The following is a 23587-nucleotide window of genomic DNA, read 5'->3' as shown; positions in this document are numbered from 1 at the left end:
TCAATTATATGCAGGGTGGAGTTTACCTCCGCTGCAATATTTTATTCAAGTTGGCACCCCTGGCCGTAAAACATGGGCCATCCTGTAGCATTGCATCCTCTCAGTATTGCACATTATAGCCCCCTTTTCACAATGGTGATCATAATAATAGCAGTATCACATATGCAGTTGTTGTTGTTGTTTAGTTGTGTCCGACTCTTCGTGACCCCATGGACCAGAGCACACCAGGCACTCCTGTCTTCCACTGCCTCCCACAGTTTGGTCAAACTCATGCTGGTAGCTTCGAGAACACTGTCCAACCATCTCGTCCTCTGTCATCCCCTTCTCCTTGTGCCCTCCATCTTTCCCAACATCAGGGTCTTTTCCAGGGAGTCTTCTCTTCTTTTGAGGTGGCCAAAGTATTGGAGCCTCAGCTTCCAGATCTGTCCTTCCAGTGAGCACTCAGGGCTGATTTCCTTCAGAATGGATAGGTTTGATCTTCTTGCAGTCCATGGGACTCTCAAGAGTCTCCTCCAGCACCGGAATTCAAAAGCATCAATTCTTCGGCGATAGCCTTCTTTATGGTCCAGCTCTCACTTCCACACATCACTGCAGGGAAAACCACGGACTTTTGTTGGCAAGGTGATGTCTCTGCTTTTTAAGATGCTGTCTAGGCTTGTCATTGCTTTTCTCCCAAGAAGCAGGCGTCTTTTAATTTCGTGGCTGCTGTCACCATCTGCAGTGATCATGGAGCCCAAGAAAGTAAAATCTCTCCCTGCCTCCATTTCTTCCCCTTCTATTTGCCAGGAGGTGATGGGACCAGTGGCCATGATCTTCGTAGCAGTAACTCAGTAGCAGTAGCGCAGCTTAATTATCAGGTACCCACGAGGCGAGATTTAGATTGCACATAACACAGATATTCCTGGCTGTTTGTGAACACACGCCAGGTTTCCTATTGCACCATCGCCTCTAGATATATTGCACCATTGCCTTTGTGTTTATTTGCGTGTCTCTGCGTTCACCCTTACTCGCCCCACAGCGATCCTGGGGGTCACACGCAACCTTTGCAAGGATGATGGAACGAGGAAGCAGCGGCGGCGCAAGAGTAGCGGGCGCGCGTGCGGCCCCTTTAAGGAACCCGGCTGCTTGCGAAGCCCCGCCCCGCCCCATCTTCACCCATGCCGCCTCCGAGCCAATCCGGAGGCGCCGAGCGGCCGTCACGCCAGCCCCCGCGACGGCCTCATTGGGCGACGCGGCCCTGGCGCCAGCGCCGCGCGGCCACCGGGCTGCCTATCGGCCCTCCGAGCCGGGTGCGGCGCCCGCTGATTGGCTGCTGCTAGGGGACGGCCGTTGAGGGGACAGGAGGGGAGGGGGCAGAGGAGGGAGGATGGCGATGCCCTTTCTTCGGGGCTGTCCGGGCATCTCGGCAGAGGAGGCTGTACGGGCGGGGAGGGAGGAAGAGGAGCCGCCAGGGACTCATAGGGACTAGAAACCCTTCCAAGGAGACGGTAAGAGTGGGCAGGGGGGGTGCAGATGGGGCAAAATAAGAGGTGGGGAGGAGGGAAACAGCGGGGTCACAGGTAGGTAGGTAGGTATGGGGAGGGAACACCTCATAGGGACTAGAAAGCCTCCCAAGGAGACGGTAAGGGTGGGTGGGGGGTGCAGATGGGGCGGAATAAGGCAGGGGCGGGGTGGGAGGCAGGAGGGAAACGACGGGGTCACAGATAGGTAGGTATGGGGAGGGAAGACCACATAGGGACTAAAAATCCTCTCAAGAAGATGATAAGGGTGGGCGAAATAAGGCGGGGGGGCGGAGTGGGGGGGCAGGAGGGAAACAGCGGGGTCGCAGGTAGTTAAGTAGGTAGCGGGAGGGAAGGGAAGCCCTCATAGGGACTAGAAACCCTCACAAGGAGACGGTAAAGGTGGGCAGGGGGGTGCAGATGGGGCAAAATAAGGTGGGGGGAAGGAGGGAAACGGCAGGGTCACAGGTAGGTAGGTAGGCAGGTAGGTATGGGGAGGGAAAACCTCATAGGGACTAGAAGCCTTCCCAAGGAGAGGGTAAGGGTGGGCAGGGGGAAACAGATGGGGCAAAATAAGGCAGGGGGCGGGGTGGAGGCAGGAGGGAAACGGTGGGGTCACAGGTAGGTAGGCAGGTAGGTAGGTAGGTATGGGGAGTGAAGACCTCATAGGGACTATAGGGACAGTAAGGGTGGGCGAAATAAGGTGGGGGGCGGGGTGGGGTGGGGCAGGAGGGAAACAGTGGGGTCACAGGTAGGTAGGTAGGTGGGGGAAGGGGAGTGGGGAGACCTCATAGGGACTAGGAACCCTCCAGGGAGGGTAAGGTTAGAGGGACAGAGAAGGAGTGAATTAAGCCAGGGGGGTGGAGTGGGTGGGACAGAGGAAAATTACAGGATCACAGGGAGGGAGGGGAGGGAAGACGTAATAGGGATTAGAAACCTCCAAGGAGGGTATGGGTGGGGTGGTACAGAGTGGTGTCCTAAGTTGGTATATAGGTAGGTGGAGCAAAGGGAGGGAAAGATCTCATAGAGACTAGAAACCTCCAGGTAAGGTAAAGCAGGAATATAGAAGGGGCGAATTAAGGCAGGTGGGAAAGAGGAACACAGCAGGATCGTAGGTAGGGAGGGAATGGGACGACATCAAAGGAACTAGAAACCAGGGAGAGGGAGGCTTAAGGGTGGGTTGGGATCTAGAAGGGGTGAATTAAGTCAGGAGACAGGTGGGTGGGAAGAAGAGTGGGTAAAAAGGAAAGTAAAAGGTGAGGGGAAGGCTAGAGTAGGGGAATGAAGCCAGGTGGAGGAGGAGGAGGAATAAGAAATTGGGAGTGGGAGAGGAAAGAAGAATTAAAAGGAGAAAAGGAAATTGTTGGTTCCAAAGGGTGGAGAAAAAAAGAGGGATTTGGGGAGAAGGCTGGGCAGGGCAGGTCCTCATTAAATCTTATCGCTCTGGACACCCACAAATTGACAGGTGAGACTGGAAGCTGATGGAGCTGTTCAAGAGATGGCTGGGCCACCCAGAGGAGCTCTACAACCTGGTGAGGTTTAAGATGGGAGGCTACAAGACGGTGATGCCCAAGATGGACCAGGTGAGTGAGCGACAGTGCACTGTGTTGAATGGGTGTGGAAAGAATGGGTTGTCTTGTTCCCTGGTTTTTAATTTGCTTGTTCCCTGGTTTTTAATTTTGCTGGCACGGAAGGCCCTTAGCTTGGTGGTTACAGTGCCTGAAGTGTCCCAGGGTCGATGCTCAGTGTCTCTTCAGCAGGACTGGAAATGTTCCCGTCTGAAACTCTGGAGAGCACTGCCAGTCTCTGATGGTTCAGTATCTTGTTGCTCCCAGCGGCCAAAGGACCTTATAGGCCAAAAGACCTCATAGCAGCCAGACCGACACTTCCAGGAAGCCCATCATCAAGCCATTAAGGAAATTGCATTCCCACAATGTTTTTCCTGCCCTCCAGCAACTGGCATATTAAGTGATACTCTGCCTCTGAACATGGAAGTTCTATTTAGCGGTGCTGCCCAAACATCGTTTGGGAAGGGGCTGTAGCTCAGTGGCGAAAACATCAGCTTGGCATGTTTTTTTATTGGATTGGTTGTGACTCTCCTCGAGTCGCTCATGTTCAGGCACAAAAGCAGAATAAAAATATTTTTTTAATAGATAAAATAGACAGGTAATAGAAAAAGATGGAGATGAGTTGTTGTATGGGGTGTATGTCTTATTTTCTCTTTTCCCGTTCTGTTTTTTCCTGCTCCATGCTTCTACCTTGTCAAGGGAGTGAGAGAAGAAATAATGGTTTCAGAAGGGGGGGGGCTGGAGAGACTCTGAAATCTGTAAATTATTTTCAGACATATTAAAACACGACTTTAGTCTATTAATTGCAGCCGTTTAGCCAGAGACAATGGATTCATACTGTTTCCCAAAGTCCACAGTCTAATGTCAGACATGCAGGATTTGGAGCAGGGGAGGCAGGAACAAAGACAGACAAGAAATAATTGGAAAAATATTAATTTATAGCAATCAAATAAAATTCTTTATTGTGAAATTACAGTACCAGACAGGTCTTAAATCGGACCATCACTATTGGCTCATGGTATGAAGAAGCACTCTTGCACCTTAATTATCAATTGCTGCCTGTCAGATTTTATGAAAGGTATCAATTATATTTCTTTATTATGACTTTATATGTGCAGTCAACTTGCCTGTCCTCTGGACAAATAGTTTTGTTCCGTTTTCTTCCTTTCTCTTCCTTCCTTTCTTCTTTAAAGCGAAAAGCCCTTTCCCTCCACCAAATATCTCTAGCAGGATCTGGGGCCAAATCGCACTATGCTGGAACTGCTGTTTTGGAGCACTTGATGGAAATTTCTTCTTGTAGTAGCAGCTGGGTGGGGGGCTACTTTGAATGCCAGATGCAGTGATGTGGGATCCAAACTTTCCTGCACAACTCCCTCGCCTCATTGCTGTTTCACATTGCCCCAAGTTCTCCAAGAAATCTTTGAAAATGGAAGGCAATTAAGTAAAACCCTTGTGGTCATATTTATTTATTATTTATCTGCTGCACTTATTTCTTGCCATTTTTACCTCCAAGCTTTTTCCTCCAAGGAGCTTAATGTGGTTCTCCCCTTCCCCATTTAATATCCACAACAAGCCTGTAGTGTAGGTTAGGCTGAGAAGCAGTGACTGGCCCAAGGTAACCCAGTGAGCTTCATGGCTGAGTGGGAATTTGAACCCTGGTCTCCCAGGTCCTTGCCCAACGCCCGACCCTCCTGCTGCTAGTTCTTTCTGATTCCAGAGCAGAAGATTTAATTTAAAGAGAAAAGGCAGGAATTGTGCATTCTCCTTCTCCTAGGATGTGCAGAGTATCCACACACCCGTTTCCTTTAGTGCAGGGCCACATTCCCTTTCCGGGGGGAGGCCCAAATGCCAGTGGTGGGTGGGGGCAGAAGCAACAAATATACCGTATTCTTCCCTCTATAAGACGCACCAGACCACAAGACGCACCTAGTTTTTGGAGGAGGAAAACAAGAACAAAAATATTCTGAATCTCAGAAGCCAGAACAGCAAGAGTGAAAGCAGCAATTCATCTTGCTGTTATGGCTCCTGGGATAGCTGTTAAGCCTGCATTCGCTCCATAAGACGCACGCACAGTTCCCCTTACTTTTTAGGAGGGAAAAAGTGAGTCTTATAGAGCAAAAAATACGGTAATTTCCCCCTTTGCATGGTAAGCAACTTTTACAGGCACATTTCACAGACCACTCTGCATCCTTCATCCAGGCAAGTCAAAGGGGGTTTTGGCCAGACCGAAAAGGAACACACCCCTTGGGTTGAGTGGGCCCACTGGCTGGGGAGAGCCTTGGGGGCCAGATTGGGAGCCACGTTTAGCACACACACCCCGGGGTCTGAGGTTCCCCAGCCCTGCTTTTAGTGCAAAGGGTTAGCTGGCCAAGGTCTGGCTGAGTCCCAGGGCTGGCTCTGTGTCTGCAGGGTTCCCTGGCAACTTGCCAGTCTGTGCATCCTGGTGGGAGCAGCTGAGACTGGGGACCCGCCATCATGTCCTTTTCCCACAGTGCTCCAAGGTGATGCCACATTGGGTGCTCTGGGATCTTGTAGGAAATTTAAAACTCTGTGAGTGTGACTCTGTGGACCCAGCCACTGCTACCAGACAGTAGGTGTGGAAGCTTCCTTCATCTGAGGATCACAGGACGGTTTAGAACGTAAAAATACAAAAATAGTAACAAACAATAACACACACACCCTCTTTAAAGGGCAGATATGGTTTAATTAGCCAGAGGCCTGGGAGATGAGGAATGTTTTCCCCGGGCGCCTAAAGATATACAATGAAGGTGCTGGGCGAACTTCCCTGAGGAGAGCATCCCACAAGCGGGGAGCCACCACAGAAAAGGCCCGTTCTTGTGTTGCCACCCTCCAGATCTCATGGAGGAGGCACACGAAGAAGGAGTTCAGATGATGATTGCGGGGGTTCAGGGCAGTTCATACGGGGAGAGGTACTGGAGCCCGGGAATGCCCCCAGGGTGCAGATGTCAGCCCTGCTGAATCCTCTCCACTAGGTCTTTGTTGGGCTACCTCTCTTGTCATCCGTGTTCACTTCTGGTGGTGTGTATATTTCTGTGTGCTCGCACAGTGATGGGAGTTGAAGGCCCAAATCACAGATTTCCTCCCCCCCAACACTGGGTTCATGAGACGCCAACATTTAAGTGCAGCAGTTGGCATCTTGACTCTGAAGACAGCATCGCTGAACAGCTCTGGCACTAACCTGGCAAGTAGGAAAAGCCAGCAGGGGACTTAAGCCCTAAGAAAGTAAGTGCCAGGAAGCTCAGAGGGACTTGCTTCTCAGCAAAGACACAATCTTTAAATAAATGTTATTAAATTATTTCAGCACATAACTAATGAACCATCCCACCCTACTCCTAGAAGCTGGTGTTCAAGCAATGCATACAAAGCAACAACCAAATAACTCAACTTCTTACGCTGGGCTGCTATTTGGATAAAAGGCGATACTCAGTTTAAGTCAAGCAAAAAGTTTTATAAGGCTGTTTTCGTTATTAGCTGCATATTCAATACTGTGCCGGGCAAAACCATACCTCTTCTACCAGGCCTTTGGCTAATTTAGCAAACTAGGACGTTTTAAATTCGGCATGGGTGTGGGGAGAAAACGTTTGTCATGTCTTTTTGTGATTTCTTTTATACTGAAAACTGCCCCCTGATCCTAAGAGGAAGGACAGCATAGAAATTTAGCAAGTAACAATCGAAATAATAAAAGCAGTGCCGTTCGGTTACGCAGGAGTCTTCATACGCTCCAAGATGCGCAAACGGTAAAGCCCAAGTGCTGTTTAGTGGTTAAGGCGTCGGACTAGGACCCCGACCGCGTGAGACCCGGGTTCAGGTCCGCACGCAGTCTCTCGCCACTCGGAGCCTGACCCACCTCGCAGGGTTGATGGTTGCGAGGATAACGCCGGGAGCAGGAGAAGAGCCTCCGGCTGTTGGGGAAAGGTGGGAGATTCGAACACGGCGAGAAACGAGATGGCAATTTAAAAGTGCCTAGGATCGCGCTGTGGATCCCGCTGCGCTTTCGTGGCGTGGGGTGGGGGATCTCTTTCCCCTTGAATGAAGGGAAAGGAGGCGGAAAGGAAAAGCTGGAGTTTGTTTCGCCCAGGGCGCTTTTGCAAAGAGCCTGCAGGGAGCGCTCGGGGTTGGTTAAGTCGGCCAGGCGCGGCGCCCGGGGAGGGAAGGAGGCGGGCCGGCCTCGGCTGTCTTCCCTCCCCGCCGAGGGAAGGGGCGGTGGGTGTGTCCGCTTCCCCTCTGGCTGCGCGCGCCCCGGATCCTTTCCCCCGCGCCCATGGCACGGGGCCAGGCGGGGGCCGCGCTGCTGGCCCGCTGAGCCGGGCGCCCGGGCGCGCCCCTCGTTCCCTCTCCATGGCCAGCGGCCCCTCCAAAGCCGCAACCTCCCTTTTCAAGCGTACTTTGGCCCTTTCCCCGCCCCGTGCTGGAGGAGCAGCAGGAGGATCGGGGCCGGGCGGCGGCTGCAGCAGCTGCTGCTGGGCCGGGGGCCGGGTGCGCTCGGCGTCCGGCCCGCACCGCCTCCAGCAGCCCCAGGCTCCGCCGCCGCTGGCTTCCCGGGGGACCCGTTTCCTGAGCGCGCCGCCGCCCTCTGTGCTCTTGTTGCAGGACTCGCTCAGCGACAGCCTCCGCCGCTGCTACCAGTACTTGAACCAGACCAGCCGGAGCTTCGCCGCCGTCATCCAAGCCCTCGACGGGGAGCTGCGGTGAGTTTCCCGGGACCCGGGCGGGTGCGGGGCGCAGGGAGCGAGGGGCGGGCAAGCTTGCACGCTGGCTAAGGATGGAAAGGGTTAACTGCGTTGGTCTGGCAAGGAAAGGGTTAACCGTGCGCGCGCACGGGTTTTGTTATGGTTGCAAGTTTCGTGGGTTTTTCCCCTCCCCCTGGGGGAGGAGTGAAATCCGAATCGAGGTCCTGTGCCAGGCAGTGCGCTCCGAGTGATCGCGAAAAAAAGAAGCTTTGCTCCTGTGCTCGGCTTGGCACCGCCTGCGGGGCTGGAGCCTGGAAGTTTCAGCGCTGCAAAGCCTGGGTAGGTTTTCCTGCAATCTGGCGACCTCTTGCTAGACTACAACTCCCATCAGCCCCCAGGTGCTGAACATGCTGGCTGGGGAGCTGAGAGAGTCCTAAACTCTTCCGAGGCACAAGGTTCAGAAAGGCTGGCTCGTAATACTGTACTCTCCAACATTTCTCTGATGAGCACAATTCAAAGTGTTGGTGCTGACCTTTAAAGCCCTAAACGGCCTCGGTCCAGTATACCTGAAGGAGCGTCTCCACCCCCATCGTTCTACCCGGACACTGAGGTCCAGCGCCGAGGGCCTTCTGGCGGTTCCCTCCCTGCGAGAAGTGAGGTTACAGGGAACAAGGCAGAGGGCCTTCTCGGTAGTGGCACCCAGCCTGTGGAACACCCTCCCACCAGATGTCAAAGAGAACAACAACTACCAGACTTTTAGAAGACATCTGAAGGCAGCCCTGTTTAGGGAAGCTTTAAATGTTTGATGCATTACTGTATTTTAATATTATGTTGGAAGCCGCCCAGAGTGACTGGGGAAGCCCAGCCAGATGGGTGGGGTATTATTATTATTATTATTATTATTAATAATAATAATAATAATAATTTGTTGTTGTTGTTGTTATGTACCCCAGCCACTCTTGGCAGCTTCCAGCATATATAAAAACATAACAAAGCATTAAACTTCCCTATACAGTGCTGCCTTCAGATGGCTTAGGGGTTGGCTAACTCCACACCCTCTGACATTTCTCTGATGAAAATAGAGACCATAGCTATCAACTTTTCCCTTTTCTTGCGAGGAATCCTATTTGGAATAAGAGAATTTCCCTTAAAAAAAGGAAAACATTGACAGCTATGATAGGGACATGTTAAGGAAAATGGGGACATTGTGGGATCAAATCAGAAACCAGGACTGTTTCTGTAAATCCAGGGACCCTTGGAAATATATAGAATGGACAGAGGTTTTTATTTATTATTATTTATTAAATTTTTAAATAGAGGTTTTGTCATTGCAGTTCCTGCATTGCAGGGGGTTGGACTAGATCACCCTTAGGGGTTCCTTCCAGCTCTGTGGTTCTGTGTAAGGCAGCCTTTGCCTGGTTGGGCTGTTTTCTCCATTGACTGCCCAGGGCTGTCAGCTCTGACCAGCAATGGCTCTCCCCAGCAGATGGTGGGTGTTGCACCTGGGTCCTTCTGCATGCCAAACAGCAGTGCCCTTAGCATGGAGGGAGGTCCCAGAGCATGTGCTCTGCTTGCTGAGCAGACAGCTCCTCCCCCAAACAAGGTTTTGGGTTGGCCTGTGAAATCAAGAGAACACCGTGGTTTGGCAGCTTCCACCAACTTAAAAAGATCCGACGTCCATTTCTTAGGAGGCGGTGAAAACGCAATTCCAGGAAGGAATTGCATCTGGCTTAGCCTCCTGGTACAATTCTCCTGGTACAATTCTCAAACTTCCAGCATCAACCTTTCTTAAGACCATAAGAACAGCTTGCTCAATAAGCCAGTGGCTCACCTAGTCCAGCACCCTGCTTTCACATTTGCCTTTTGCTGGTGCAATGCCAGTCTCCTCTGGAGTAAGGATATGGGAGCCAGCAGCATGCAGTCTAGCCCCTACTGAAATCTAGATTGCTTTTTTGTTGCTGTAAATATTGAATTGATTCTGTTAAATCGTTGGCTTTGGACCTCTTGGAATTCCCTGACATGCTCTGCATTTTGTCTATTTGAATTCTGAACATTTGCTGTTACTTGCTCTGGGCCTGTGTCTTTCACAACCTATTCTGGCACAGCACACACCTGTTGCACCTTAGCAAGTTCAAGATATTCTCTGAGCTGCCCTTTGCATCACCGCAAACGGGCCTCCTCCTCCGCCCTGTTTTATGGGTACACGTGGGTTTGCTCCAGAGCAATTAACTTTAATTCAGTTGCCTCTGAGAAAGAGTGAAAGGCGAATTGCAGACAATGACTCCGTTCCCTCTACATAGCGGAGTGTGTGTGTCTGCGTGGGGTAAAAAAATGCAGGAGGTTTTCTGCAAATTGCTTCAGCCAGACTGCAGAGGGTGACCCAGTCTTGCTGCCCATTTAACAAGTTGGCGCAGTTAAATATATAAAAACGAAGTGTTTCATCCAGGAAAGTGGGGCTGATCTGTAATCATAATAGCAAATAACTGGACTGAATTTTGGAAAGTTAAATAAGATAACAATATATTGTCCAAAACCGGTTTTAAGTCCATATCGTGATATCAGTTATTGACCTGGCAATATACAGTGGTACCTTGGAATTTGAACAGCTTGGTACTAGAACGGCTTGCCTCCCGAACAAATCGGCTCCCAAACGCTGCAAACCCAGAAGTAAGTGTTCTGGTTTGTGAGCGTTTTTCAGAAGCCAGATGTCTGACACAGCTTCTGCTTGAGTGCAGGAGGCTTCTGCAACCAGTTGGAAGCTGCACCTTCATTTTCCAACAGTTTCGGGAGTTGAACAGACTCCCGGAATGGATTAAGTTTGAGAACCAAGGTACCACTGTATCGCGAATCATGATGTGTGTTTGCAAAAATCACCATGTGGGAAAAACCATGAAGCTATCCAATGCTTCTCTCGGTTCCTGCAGCCTCTGTTAACTCTGCTGGCTCATATCTCTCAGGGGCAGCAAATCACAAGAGCAGGTCTTGGCAAAAGTCACAATACAGGAAAAACCGTGAAGCTAGCCAATGCCTCTACATAGCTCCATCCTTATTTCAGACATGGTTATATATCGGCATATTATGATGTTTAGCTGGTTATAGATCATGATGTTGAAACTCAGATATCAACCAGCCCTGTGCGCTGCCTCCACAGTCAGAGGCTGTCTGCTGCAGAATTCCAGTTGTGGAAACTGCAATTGGTGGCATGGGTGGGCCTAGGACCCACGAACCTACGGGACCGCCTCTCCTGGTATGCCCCGCAGAGGACCTTAAGGTCCACAAATGACAATATTTTGGAGGTCCCAAGTCTCAAGGTGGTTAGACTGGTCTCAACTAGGGCCAGGGCCTTTTCAGTACTGGCCCCGACTTGGTGGAACGGTCTTTCACAAGAGACTAGGGCCCTGCGGGATTTGACATCTTTCCGCAGGGCCTGCAAGACAGAGCTGTTCCACCTGGCCTTTGGTTTGGACTCAGTCTGACCCTTATGTTTCCCTCCCATTATGGTTTTGATCTATGGGCTACTTTTAAAATGAGATTGCATTTTAACCTGTATTTTAAATTGCCCACCCCCATTATATTTTTACTGTAATTTTTACTGTTGTTAGCCGCCCTGAGCCTGGGGAGGGCGGGGTATAAATAAAATTATTATTATTATTATTATTATTATTATTATTATTATTATTATTATCATCATCATCATCATCATCATCATGCTGCAGCCATGATGGTCTCTTGGATGGTTTCTTGGCTTCCCCGTAGGAGACTGGATGCCCAGACTAGATGGGCCGCTGGGCTGATGCAGCTCTCCTTAGGTTCTGCAAGGTTGATGCTGGCACTCTTGAGTTGCACCAGGAGGCTAATCTGGAGCCGATACTCGGTTCCTTTATTTGCAGCTGTGTGTTGCAATCCCTCCTAATAGAAACGAATGATCCACAGAGCTTTCCCACTGGCTGAAGTTGCCAAACACAACGTTCTCTCTCTCCTCCTTTGGCTTCCCGTCATTTCACAGGCCAATCTAAGGCCTGGTTTGTGGGGAGGAGTAACCTCTTGGTAGCACATGCTTTGGGGAGAAGGGACCTCGCTCCATGGTCTGGGCACCTGCTTTGTGTGCAGAAGAAGCCAGGTTCCATCTCCAGGTAGAAAGGGCCAGGTGGCAGGAGAGAGCTGCTGCCGGTCAGAGTAGAGTATTCTGTGTTGTGGGTGGATAGATGGCTACCAAACAGTCTTAGGTAAAGGTAAAGGGACCCCTGACCATTAGATCCATCTCGCTTTACTGACCGAGGGAGCCGGCGTACAGCTTCCGGGTCATGTGGCCAGCAGGACTAAACCGCTTCTGGCGAACCAGACCAGCGCACAGAAACGCCATTTACCTTCCCGCCGGAGCGGTACCTATTTATCTACTTGCACTTTGAGGTGCTTTCAAACTGCTAGGTTGGCAGGAGCAGGGGCCGAGCAATGGGAGCTCACCCCATTGCAGGGATTCGAACCGCCGACCTTCTGATCGGCCAGTCCTAGGCTCTGTCCTAAAACGGTCTCAGAGGCAGCCCTAAATAATATCCTGTCTCTTTAGGACCTATGGAGACATAGGAAGCTGCTCTTTACTGAGTCAGACCATCGTTCCATCCAACTCAGTTCTGCCCACACTGACTGGCAGCAGGGGGTTGGACTAGATGACCCTTAGGGTCCCTTCCAATTTGATTATTCTATTAGCTCTCAAGCAGGACTTTCCCAGCCTTTTTTGGAGATGCCAGGGTTCGAACGTGGGAAGCCACCTGCTTGCAAGGTGTGTGTTCCACCCCCTGTGCTAGGAGAGTCCTTCAGCTCAGACCTCTTTCCTCCTCGTCCTTAGCCATGCCGTGTGCATCTTCTACCTGGTGCTCCGAGCCCTGGACACGATCGAGGACGACATGACGATCAACCTGGAAACCAAGGTCCCCATGCTCCACAACTTCCACTCCTACCTGTATCAGCCGGACTGGAAATACATGGACAGCAATGAGAAAGACAAGCAAGTTTTAGAAGACTTCCCGACGGTGAGCAATTTGGCCAGTCGGCCCTGCATTCGTGCGGTCTTTTTAAGTTGGCTGTGCAAATCCTGACATGGCCAGTTTGCTATAGTATCTGCAAAATGGGTGCTTGCTGGCAGCAGATAGGAAGTTGGTTTTATGATGGTCTCTTTCTGAGCCATCTCTTCTCAAGGGGGTTTAGCAGCACTTTTAAGGTGGGATGGCGGGGAGAAAAACAACAGTGTGGCCCCCGAATTCAATTAAGTGCCTCCGAGGATGCTTCAGTCTTCAAGGGATAAACACAGATCTTAGACTGGTCTAACTACTGCACATTCTGGGAAATTGCTCACCTGATTGCTAAGTATTTGGACGCCTCTTGAGATATAACTAAATTTCCAGAGAATGAAGTGCAGGTTTCCGTCTGTGTTTGGATGTAGTTGGGTACCATTTTGAGATGTGCAAATTTTGTTCTGTTTTGTTTTTTTAAAATCATTTTTATTTGATTTTACAATACAAAATTATTTTAAAAATTCAAAAACATAACCATATACAGAGATTCCCCGGAATCTCAGGACTCCCCCCTCCCCCCTCCCTGGAGTCCCATTCTAATCAATTAAAACTGCATCTTCTTCCATACTCTATTATATCAATCCATATTTTCCATGGTGATTGTTGCACTACAAGTGAAATCAAAATCCTTCCAGTGTTTCCATCTGCTTACAGTAGTCTTTTTAAATAGCTTATAATTTCCCCCCATTCTTTTGTAAAGTTTTTATCTTCTTGATTCCCGAGTTTTCCGGTCAACTTTGCGCTTTCGGCATAGTCCATCCGCTTGGTTTGCTATTCTTCTAGTTGGGTCCCATCAAGATGGCGAGCTGGATCTTTCACAACTGACCTGATTTTAACCACTGGTTTCAAAACCACACTGACATTTTGGGTTTCTTAGAATTTGTGAGCAATGTCAGAGGCAAAGCTGCTGGTTCCCTATTAGTGCGAAGGCAAGATTCGGCAATTGGTGTCTTGGAAAAGTTATGACATCAAATGCATCCTTAAAGTTGCGGCTGGACAATAATCTGGTCCTGAACCAAGGGGCGAGGGAGACTGTGGCCCTCTAGATATTACAGACTCCAGTTCCCATCAGTCCTAGTGAGTGATGAGAGATGATGGGAGTTGTAGTCCAATACTGTAGGTTCTCCACCCTTGCCTTCAAGTTGCTATAATTCCTGGGCTCTTTGTCTGCAATCCCATAACCGCTTTCCCGGGAGCAAGCTCCACTGAACTGGATGGGACTTGACTTCTGAGTAGACCTGTGCCTACTATCAAACTGGTTACCCTTTGTCACACTGGTTACATTTTGGCCCTAGAAAGAGGTGTATATGTCCGTTTCCCTTAAATGCAGAAACTTCATCCTTACCCTTGTTTTGAACTGGCTCGTTTCGTTTCCTCCTGTCACTTGTGGTTATCGCCTTAGATCTCCTTGGAGTTCCGCAACCTGGCAAAGATATACCGAGATGTGATTGCTGACATCTGCCACAAGATGGGTCTGGGGATGGCTGAGTTTTTGGAGAAGAAGGTGGATTCTGAGAAGGAGTGGGACCAGGTGAGTAGACTTGGGAAGGGGTCCCCAGGGAATCTACTTGGGGCTGAAACCTGTGTGTTCAGGAAATGTGCTGAAATGGATCCAACTTGCAGTGTGGGATGTCCTTCATAGATTTAGCAGTTGGCGGGCAAAATTGTGCGCCCCTTGCTCCTCGGGGTGTTTCTTATTCTTTATTGCGTTGTCCTGTTCCAATTGCTGCTGGCGGTTCCCTCATTGCGAGAAGTGAGGTTACAGGGAACCAGGCAGAGGGCCTTCTCGGTGGTGGCGCCCGCACTGTGGAATGCCCTCCCATCGGATGTCAAGGAAATAAGCAGCTATCCTATTTTTAAAAGACACCTGAAGTCAGTCGCACAATCACACAAGTAGCTGAACTGCGTTCCACACAGTCGCAAAAACAAATGAACTGAAAAGGCCTCAAAAACAAAAACGCAAAATAAATAGCAAAAGCAAAACAATAAGAAATTATTTTGAGATTTATGCCGTAATGCTTTTTTTCATTGATGTGGAAAACTGGCAGTCATGTTTGTGCTTATGCAAACCCTCCCTTACTGTGTGCCAGACAAAGGAGGGAGATGGAAAGCCTCAAGTGCTGCAGCCCTTTTAATAAGTAGATTAAACCAAAAAAACCCATGCTATAGCTAGGATTGATTGATTGATTGATTTCTCTCTCTAGTATTGCCATTACGTCGCTGGCCTGGTGGGCATTGGCCTGTCCCAGCTCTTTTCTGCGTCGAAGCTGGAAGACCCCATCGTCGGGCAGGACACGGAGCTGGCCAACTCCCTGGGGGTTTTTCTGCAGAAAGTTAACATCATCCGGGACTACTTGGAGGATGAGCTCGAAGGCCGGGAGTTTTGGCCCAAAGAGGTAAAGCAAGGGGCGACAAGAGAGAAGAGAGGGAAAGCTGTGACATTTGGTCCAGGGGATGGAGACCACCTGTTTTGATGGAACACGAGAAATGGGCCTTTTCCGCGGTGGCTCGCCACTTGTGGAGAGACTCGCCTGGCATATCTTTAGATGCCAGGCAAAAACATTCCTCTTCTCCCAGGCCTTTGCCTAATTAAACAACCTATGGCCTTTTAAACTCTTATGTGTGTGGTAGGGTATTGTCTTTATTTGATGATGATGATGATGATATATAATTTATTTATACCCTGCCCATCTGGCTGGGTTTCCCCAGCCACTCTGGGTGGCTCCCAACAGAACACCAATATCAGTAATAAAAAAGCAACAACATCAAATATTAAAAACTTCCCTAAAAAAGGGCTATGATACTATGGTATGTATTTTGTGGTTTTTATAAAATAATAAATAATAATTATAATAATTTTTATACTCCGCTTATCTGGCTGGGTTTTCCCAGCCACTCTAGGCAGTTTAAAACATATCTAAAAATAATAATAATAAATCAGTCATTAAAAACTTCCCTAAACAGGGCTGTCTTTGGGTGACGGGCAGTACAGAAATTTAATAAGTAAATAAAAGTAATAAATATATATACAATAAGCCTCCTCCCCACAAGGAACTAGATATGTAGGCTGTTGCTGGGTATTTTGATCTGCTTCTAGTTTATTGCCGAATTTATTTAATTCCCCACCACCTGCAACGTTTAAAATAGTTTCTTTCGGCTAGGTTTTTTGTTTGTTTTGTTTTTACCAATAATTGTATTGCTTTGTTCTCTTTGTAAACCCCTTTGAGGTTTGCTTTTTAAAAACAATACAAAGAAAGTGGTGTGTGGATTTTACGAAATAAATATATAATAAATGGGGACAAAATGTATCGAGTCGGATAAAAACCAATCATTTAACAAAACTGGAATAAAATGAAAGTTGCAAACGAACAGACAGACACCACACAAGCTTAAATACGTAAGCAAAGAACTAGTGGGAAGAGGAAATTCTCAGGGCAGGGCTGCATAGCCACTCTCAGTTCACATCCTGCATCGACGGGGGTCAGACTAGATGACCGTTGGGGGTCCCTTCCAGTTGTATGACTGATAGCTTCTCGGTGTCTCCCAGGTTTGGAGCAAGTATGCGAAGAAGCTGTCTGACCTGACCAAGCCGGAGAACATCGACAAGGCCGTTCAGTGCATGAATGAGCTCATCACCAACGCCTTGCACCACGTCCCTGACGTCTTGACGTATTTGTCCCGCCTGAAGAACCAGAGCGTCTTCAACTTCTGCGCTATTCCGCAGGTGGGTAGGGGCGCGTGGCTTGCAAAGCTGTCTCCCGCTTCGGTTGTGCTCTTCTGTTTCCCTTCATCTCCCGTTAACAGGGCCGGATTCAGGTTTGATGAGGCCCTAAGCTACTGAAGGTAATGGGGCCCTTTATATGTCCAGCCGTCCTTTGTCAACAACAAATTGCCACTGTTTTTTGTGTTGAATATATGCTATATGTAGAAACAAAACAAAACAAAATTCCTTCCAGTGGCACTGTTTAGATTTGGGCAGCTTTTCTGCTGTACAGTCATACCTCGAGTTGTGTTTGCTTCACGTTGTGTTTTTTCAGGTTACAAATGTGCTAGTAAGCTTTCCTTTGCAGAGTGCTGTACATTGCTCTGGATTTATTTGTATCTAATGACCTTTTTTTTAAAAAAAAGCTTTATTAGAACAATACATACATTTTACAAAACAGTAACAACAAACTGAAACACCAAAAACATCACATGAAGTTCAGATAACACAAGGGGATGAATGGAAGTCAAGAGAACATGTATCTAACGACCTTTGATAGCCCAGAATCAAGCAGGATTGTTTTTGTGACTTCTCTTCTTCTCCCCCCTCCACTCCTGGTCCCCAGGTGATGGCCATCGCCACGTTGGCTGCCTGCTACAACAACCAGCAAGTCTTCCGGGGAGTGGTGAAGATTCGGAAGGGACAAGCCGTCACTCTGATGATGGACGCGACAAACATGCAGGCTGTTAAAGCCATCATGTACCAGTATGTGGAAGAGGTGAGTTCATGATCGCCGTAGGTTTTATTTCTGTGCCTCTTTTCCATGGTAGAACCATACTCAAAGCGTTTTACGCCAACATACAGAATAAAATACAGCAACATTTCAAGGTAAGTTACAAAACCGAACCCAACTTAAATGAACATCAACAGGGCAAACAAAGACCTCACGTCTTCTAAAAGTTGCATAGTGTGGTTATAAACTTGAGATTGGCAAACCTCAGTCAGTTGACCTACTGATGGGGCTGGAAATTAAGGGCAGACAAATTTGGGGGCTGCCTGCTGTGGCGTTTGCCTCCTAAGTGGGTCATAAGGAGAGGGTTAAAATGAGTGTGATGTGATTGGCCAGTGGAAACTGATAGGAGGAGTTAGAGTGAGAGTTGGGTGTTGTGTGGAAGTTAGCTGAGAGTTGGGAGTTGAAGAAGGAAGAGGGAGGATATAAGTCTGTGGGTTGGTCGAGTTGTGTGGTGAAAGAATGAGAGGAAGTGTTAGGTGGAGTCAGATAGTTAGTTGGGATAATCAGTTTGAAGTTGTTAGGAACGAATAGGACAGTTAAGGAACTAAGATTAAGAAACTGCCAAGAAAAACTAACTGAAACCATAAGCTTGTTCATGCCTATAAAATAAACTTGATTATTTGTTAATGATACCAACTGACTGGACTCCGTGTGTACCCGTGAGGAGAAACGGGTTGGTGGCAGCGAAGAAAGCAAACACAGTGGTGGCACAGGGTCAGTAGACCGTCAAATGTCCGGGGGCCCTGTGTGATCGCCACACCTGCTTTATTTGTTTTGAGGTGAATTTGCTACTAGTTTGTTGCTGTAATAAGACAAGGCTACTTTGCTTCTGGGACGTGGGTAGCGCTGTGGTCTAAACCACAGAGCCTAGGACTTGCCGATCAGAAGGTCAGTGGTTCGATTCCCTATGAAGGGGTGAGCGCCCGTTGCTCGGTCCCCGCTCCTGCCAACCTAGCAGTTCGAAAGCATGTCAAAATGCAAGTAGCACTCCGGCGGAAGGTAAACGGCGTTTCCGTGTGCTGCTCTGGTTCGCCAGAAGCGGCTTAGTTATGCTGGCCACATGACCCAGAAGCTGTACGCTGGCTCCCTCGGCCAATAAAGCGAGATGAGCGCCGCAACCCCAGAGTCGTCCACGACTGGACCTAACGGTCAGGGGTCCCTTTGCCTTTACCTTAACTTTGATTCTGGTGTGTTAAGGCAATAAAATGTGGCCACTTCACTTCTGGTGTGTTACAATAAATAACAGCAGAGCTGTTTGGATGAATGCTGCCTTAGTGAAAGCTAGTTCTTCTCTCCCACAGATCCATCAGAAGATCCCAAGTACAGATCCTTCCTCCAGCAAGATACAGCAGATCATTGCCTCTGTCCGATCCGTTAGCCTACCCAGCGGCGCCCTGGTCTCTCGGACCCATTACTCTCCCATCTACCTGTCCTGCGTGATGCTCTTAGCTGCGTTGAGCTGGCAGTACCTGAGCACCGTGTCGAAAGCCACAGAGGAATACGTCCATACAGGCGAGAACTAAGAGCAGATTTCCAAGGATGCCTATGCCCTTCGCAGTGGGATGGAATATGCTGCTGTTATTATTTCCTTGCCCTTTGGGAACGGGAGAACTCATAGATGTCCCAGGACTGTTGGAGAAGGGCTTGGAATCTTGCAAGCTGAAGTTGGAGCCAGAAGATTTCACCTAGAAAGCAATTACTTGCTACCTTTGAAGCATCTAACAAATTACAGTTTCCAGACCTCTAATTTTTTCCTTCCTCTTTTGGAGGAACTGGTTACCGGCAAGTCTGTCATTGGAATCTGTCTTAATATATTTTTCCTTCCATTTCTTTCCCGCAGACCTGTTTGGATCTGCGTCTTTTTTTGTGTTTTTGACATAGAGTGTTTTTTAACTAGAGTGTTTGAAGGTGCCTCTTTGTTGCTTGTGAATTTTGACAGTAAAAAGGGAAAGAAAAAAAAATACTGCGATGAAGCCTCCTGCTCTCTTTTTCTTCCGTTTTTATTCAAGTTGTTCAAATTCAGCGACCAAAGAAGCACAAGAGTCCATGGTGTGGTTATCTTGAGTTGGGCTTATTTAGAAATCACAGCAAGTTCTAATATTTACCAAGGATTTACCCCGGCTTGTTTTAGAACAGGGGCTTCTCTGCAGTGACTCCCCATCTATGGAATGCTGTCCCCAGGGAAGTTCGCCTGGCGCCTTCATTATACACCTTTAGGTGCCAGGCAAAAACATACCTTTTTAGCCAGGCCTTTGGTTGATATTACTGACATCCAACACTCTTTTTTTTATATATATAATTTTTTTATTGATTTTTCAACACATATTAAATGACAAAACAACACAATACATAAACAAACAAACAAACAAACATATAAACACGTATAATTTCTTAACCTTTCTTTCCTTAAACCTTCTTTCAACGACTTCCCCATACCTCCCCTTTCTGCATCCCTGTTTTAAATCTTTCCAGCAACCCCTAATTTCAATTACTTATAACACTTTCTTTAAATCTTTTTTCTCATATCCAATTGTTTGTCACTGCAATTCTGTTTTGCTTTACCCAAGACATTTTAACATTCATTAATTTTACAACAATTCTTAAGATAAACTTTAAATTTCTTCCAATCTTCTTCCACCGTCTCTTTCCCTTGGTCACGGATTCTGCCCGTCATCTCCGCCAGTCACATGTAGTCAATCACCTTGGTCTGCCATTCTTCCAGTGTGGGTAGTTCTTGTGTCTTCCAATACTTTGCTAAAAGTACTCTTGCTGCTGTTGTAGCATACATAAAAAACGTCCTATCTTTCCTTGACACCAATTGGCCTACCATGCCCAGGAGAAAAGCTTCTGGTTTCTTCACGTAAGTGCATTTAAGCACCTTTTTCATTTCATTATAAATCATTTCCCATAAGACCTTAATCCTAGGGCACGTCCACCAAAGGTGGTAAAAGGTACCTTCAGTTTCCTTACATTTCCAACATTTGTTATTGGGCGTGTGGTAAATTTTTGCCAGCTTGACTGGGGTCATGTACCACCTATATATCATTTTCATAATGCTCTCTCTTAAGGCATTACATGCCGTGAACTTTATACCGGTGGTCCATAACTGTTCCCAGTCAGCAAACATAATGTTATGACCGATGTCTTGTGCCCATTTAATCATAACTGATTTAACCGTCTCATCCTGTGTATTCCATTTCAACAGCAAGTTATACATTCTTGATAGATTCTTAGTATTGGGTTCCAATAGCTCTGTTTCTAATTTTGATCTCTCCACCTGGAAGCCTATTTTCCTGTCGACATCCAACACTCTTTTAGAATGTGGTTCTTTTCTGGAAGGGTGTTATTGGGTTCTTGTTTTTGGTTTGATTTTATATGTTGTGGTCTTGCTTGTGAACCGCCCTGAGACCTCCGGGTATAGGGCGGTGTATCAATTTAATTAATCATTAATCATTATTAATAATAAATTTATTATTTGTACCCCGCCCATCTGGCTGGGTTTCTCCAGCGACTCTGGGCGGCTTCCAACAAAGATTAAAAATTCATTAAAATATCACACATTAAATACTTCCCTGAACAGGGCTGCCTTCAGATGTCTTCTAAATGTCAGGTGGTTGTTTATCTCTTTGACATCTGATGGGAGGGCGTTCCACAGGGCGGGCACCACTACCGAGAAGGCCCTCTGCTTGGTTCCCTGTAGCTTTGCTTCTCGCAATGAGGGAACCGCCAGAAGGCCCTCGGCGCTGGACCTCAGCGTCCGGGCAGAACGATGGGGGTGGAGACACTCCTTCAGGTATACTGAACCGAGGCCAGCAATCAATCACTCAATAATAAATGAGTAGACCTTTGACATGTTTCTCCCACCACAGACCCCTCTGGCAAACCTTAAAGGTTAGATTTCTATATTGTAAGAAGCTAAGCTAAGGGATTTTGTGGTAGTAACAAAACACATAGTGTTTTCACAGGATTCTGTTTTCACGGGATGTGGAATGTGGATTGCAAAATGCACACAACTGACAGGCAAGTTCTTTGCTTCTGGTTGGTGCAAAAGTCTATAAAGTTTGAGGGTCAGCATTTGAGAAGCAGGCTCACTCGCTTTCGATCCTGCAACTGGCTTTGTTCTAAGATGCTCGAGGTTCCCAGGCGTTGTTGGACTACAACTCCCATGATCCATAGCCAGCAGAGGCAGCAGTCATGGATGATGGGAGCAGTAGTCCAACAACATCTGGGAGACCAAGTTAGAGAATGCTTTAGACCAGTCTTTCTCAATCACCTCTTATTTGGAGAAGAACGTCTATTGTGTCTCAAAAAGGTCTGAGGCCAGGCTGCTGAGATGGGGCCCTTTAATGAAAATAACTTGAGGACAATCAGTAGAATGCATCATCATTCCTAGGCCAGGAGCTGTTTTTTCTGTTCAATACATCTGGTCAAAACAGCCTCAATTTATTTTATTTATTTTTTAAAAAAAGCAGCATTGAGTATAGATATTCTTGGCTATTCTGCAACCACAGTTTGAGCACTTCTGCTTTGCATCTTCACTTCCTGGCCCATTTCCTCTAGAGCAGCCTTCCCTAGGCTGTTCCATGCCAGATGTTTCGGATTACAGCTGCCCTGGCTGGCGCTGATGGTGTTGCCATTCACAACATCTGGAACGCATCGGGCTAGGGAAGGCTGCTCGAGTAGACCTGGCAAACCTGTGGCCTAGCTGCAGACTCCCAGCTCCTATCTGCCCCTGCCAACATGGCCACTTGAGGCTTGTAAGCCAGCAGCATTGGCTGGTCACGGGTGCCCCAGGTCTACTCTAGAGGAAGCCCTCATCTATCCTGGCTCTGATCCCTTTTATGCTTAATGGCTGTGTTTGTGTGCATGTGTTTTCCATGGGGGGACCCACTGGAGCCACTTTCCATCTTTCCAAAAGAAAAAAATCAGATTGTCAAACTCCCTTGGCTGCTTTTCCAGACCTTAAGTTTCTGCAAAATGTGGATCCCCTCGATCTTTGGTTTTTGACAAAACTTGGGACGGCTGCAGCTTCCCTTGAGAGCGCTCTGATTAGTTTGCCAAATATTCTATATTCTTGAATAGTGTAGAACTCAAGCATTTCATAAGGGGAAAGAAAGTTGCTGTGTTACATACATCTTGGAAGAACCAGTCACTTGATGACATGGGGGGGGGGTTGCCCTTTGAACATCTTGCAGCTCAGGCCTTGAGTTATATCTCCCGGGAAGGGCAGGGGGAGGCCAAGCAATTTAACCTTCGGAGTAAAGAGTTTGTTGACTGTCTAGTCTGCGTGAAGATTGCTGAATCAGGCAAACACTGAACTTTTCCAACAGGGCACCTCCGTTTGTATCATATCCAGGCTAAGCTGCACCTGCAACAAAATGTTGCAGTGCTGGGGAGATGCTGTTCACACTCACCCATCTAGTAATTCCACGGGTGCTATAGATCTTTGCTAAAAAACAAAAAAACCCCACCTATTTCCAGCTTCCTAACCCTACCTCTTTAGTGATAAAGGATCTACTTCACATGCAGAAAGCCCGTGTGTGCAACACTTCAATAGATGGGCCAAATTGCTCTGACCGTACATAAAAGGAAATTCCTATGTTTGCCCCACAAGCCTCCTATGGGGTCCTTTCTTGGGCATGAGTTGTGGTTGTGTTAGCATCCACAACACATTGGCCAAAAAAGGGGAAATGACAGCTTGTCTTTAAAGAGGAGAGTCTCTGCTTTGCTTTGTACATTTGAAGCATGCAGCAAGGAGCCACTAAAGACCTTTGGTGGAAGACCAAGCTTCCTATGGCAGGAGTTTTTGACTATTTGACCGCTTGGGTCCCTTCCAGTTCTACAGTGCTATAAGCTTTTTCTAGTGTTGAAAGTTTGTGTCTCTGTGTGTGTTGGGCTGCATGATGCCACAGTGCCTTCTAATTCTTGGATCCAGCAAGGGTTAAAATAGATTTCCCCCCACGCACCCCCACACTCTCTTCTCCCCAAACCTTATACTGTATAAGGTAAAGATAAAGTACCCCTGGACGGTTACATGGGGTTGCAGCGCTCATCTCGCTTTCAGGCCGAGGGAGCCAGCGTTTGTCCACAGACACCTTTCCGGGTCATGTGGCCAGCAGGACTAAACTGCTACTGGTGCAACAGGACACCGTGATGGAAGCCAGAGTGCACGGAAACGCCGTTTACCTTCCCACCACAGTGGTACCTATTCATCTACTTGCACTGGTGTGCTTTCAAACTGCTAGATTGGCAGGAGCTGGG

General features: G+C 47.9%; 1 protein-coding gene across 2 annotated transcripts; it reads left to right on the top strand.

The window, feature by feature from the left end:
* Positions 1-1248: 1248 nt before the first annotated feature.
* Positions 1249-19289, top strand: FDFT1 (farnesyl-diphosphate farnesyltransferase 1). Of its 2 annotated transcripts, XM_083605228.1 has the most exons (9): positions 1249-1487; positions 2965-3082; positions 7679-7776; positions 12605-12788; positions 14233-14361; positions 15035-15226; positions 16378-16554; positions 17159-17311; positions 18628-19289. In XM_083605228.1, the coding sequence occupies exons 2-9, from the start codon at positions 2981-2983 to the stop codon at positions 18847-18849; spliced, it is 1257 nt and encodes a 418-aa protein (XP_083461354.1). In that variant the 5' UTR covers positions 1249-1487; positions 2965-2980; the 3' UTR covers positions 18850-19289. The 2 variants fall into 2 exon arrangements, with proteins under 2 accessions (XP_083461354.1, XP_083461353.1); XM_083605227.1 differs by lacking the exons at positions 1249-1487; positions 2965-3082 and having other exon boundaries at positions 7341-7776.
* The last annotated feature ends 4298 nt before the right edge of the window (positions 19290-23587 follow it).

This window comes from Podarcis filfolensis (genome assembly GCF_964270895.1).
Source record: "Podarcis filfolensis genome assembly, chromosome: 3".
In the NCBI taxonomy this organism is placed as follows: Eukaryota; Metazoa; Chordata; class Lepidosauria; order Squamata; family Lacertidae; genus Podarcis; species Podarcis filfolensis.
Note: the sequence above shows the minus strand (reverse complement) of the source record. Positions and strands in the feature narration are given on the sequence as shown.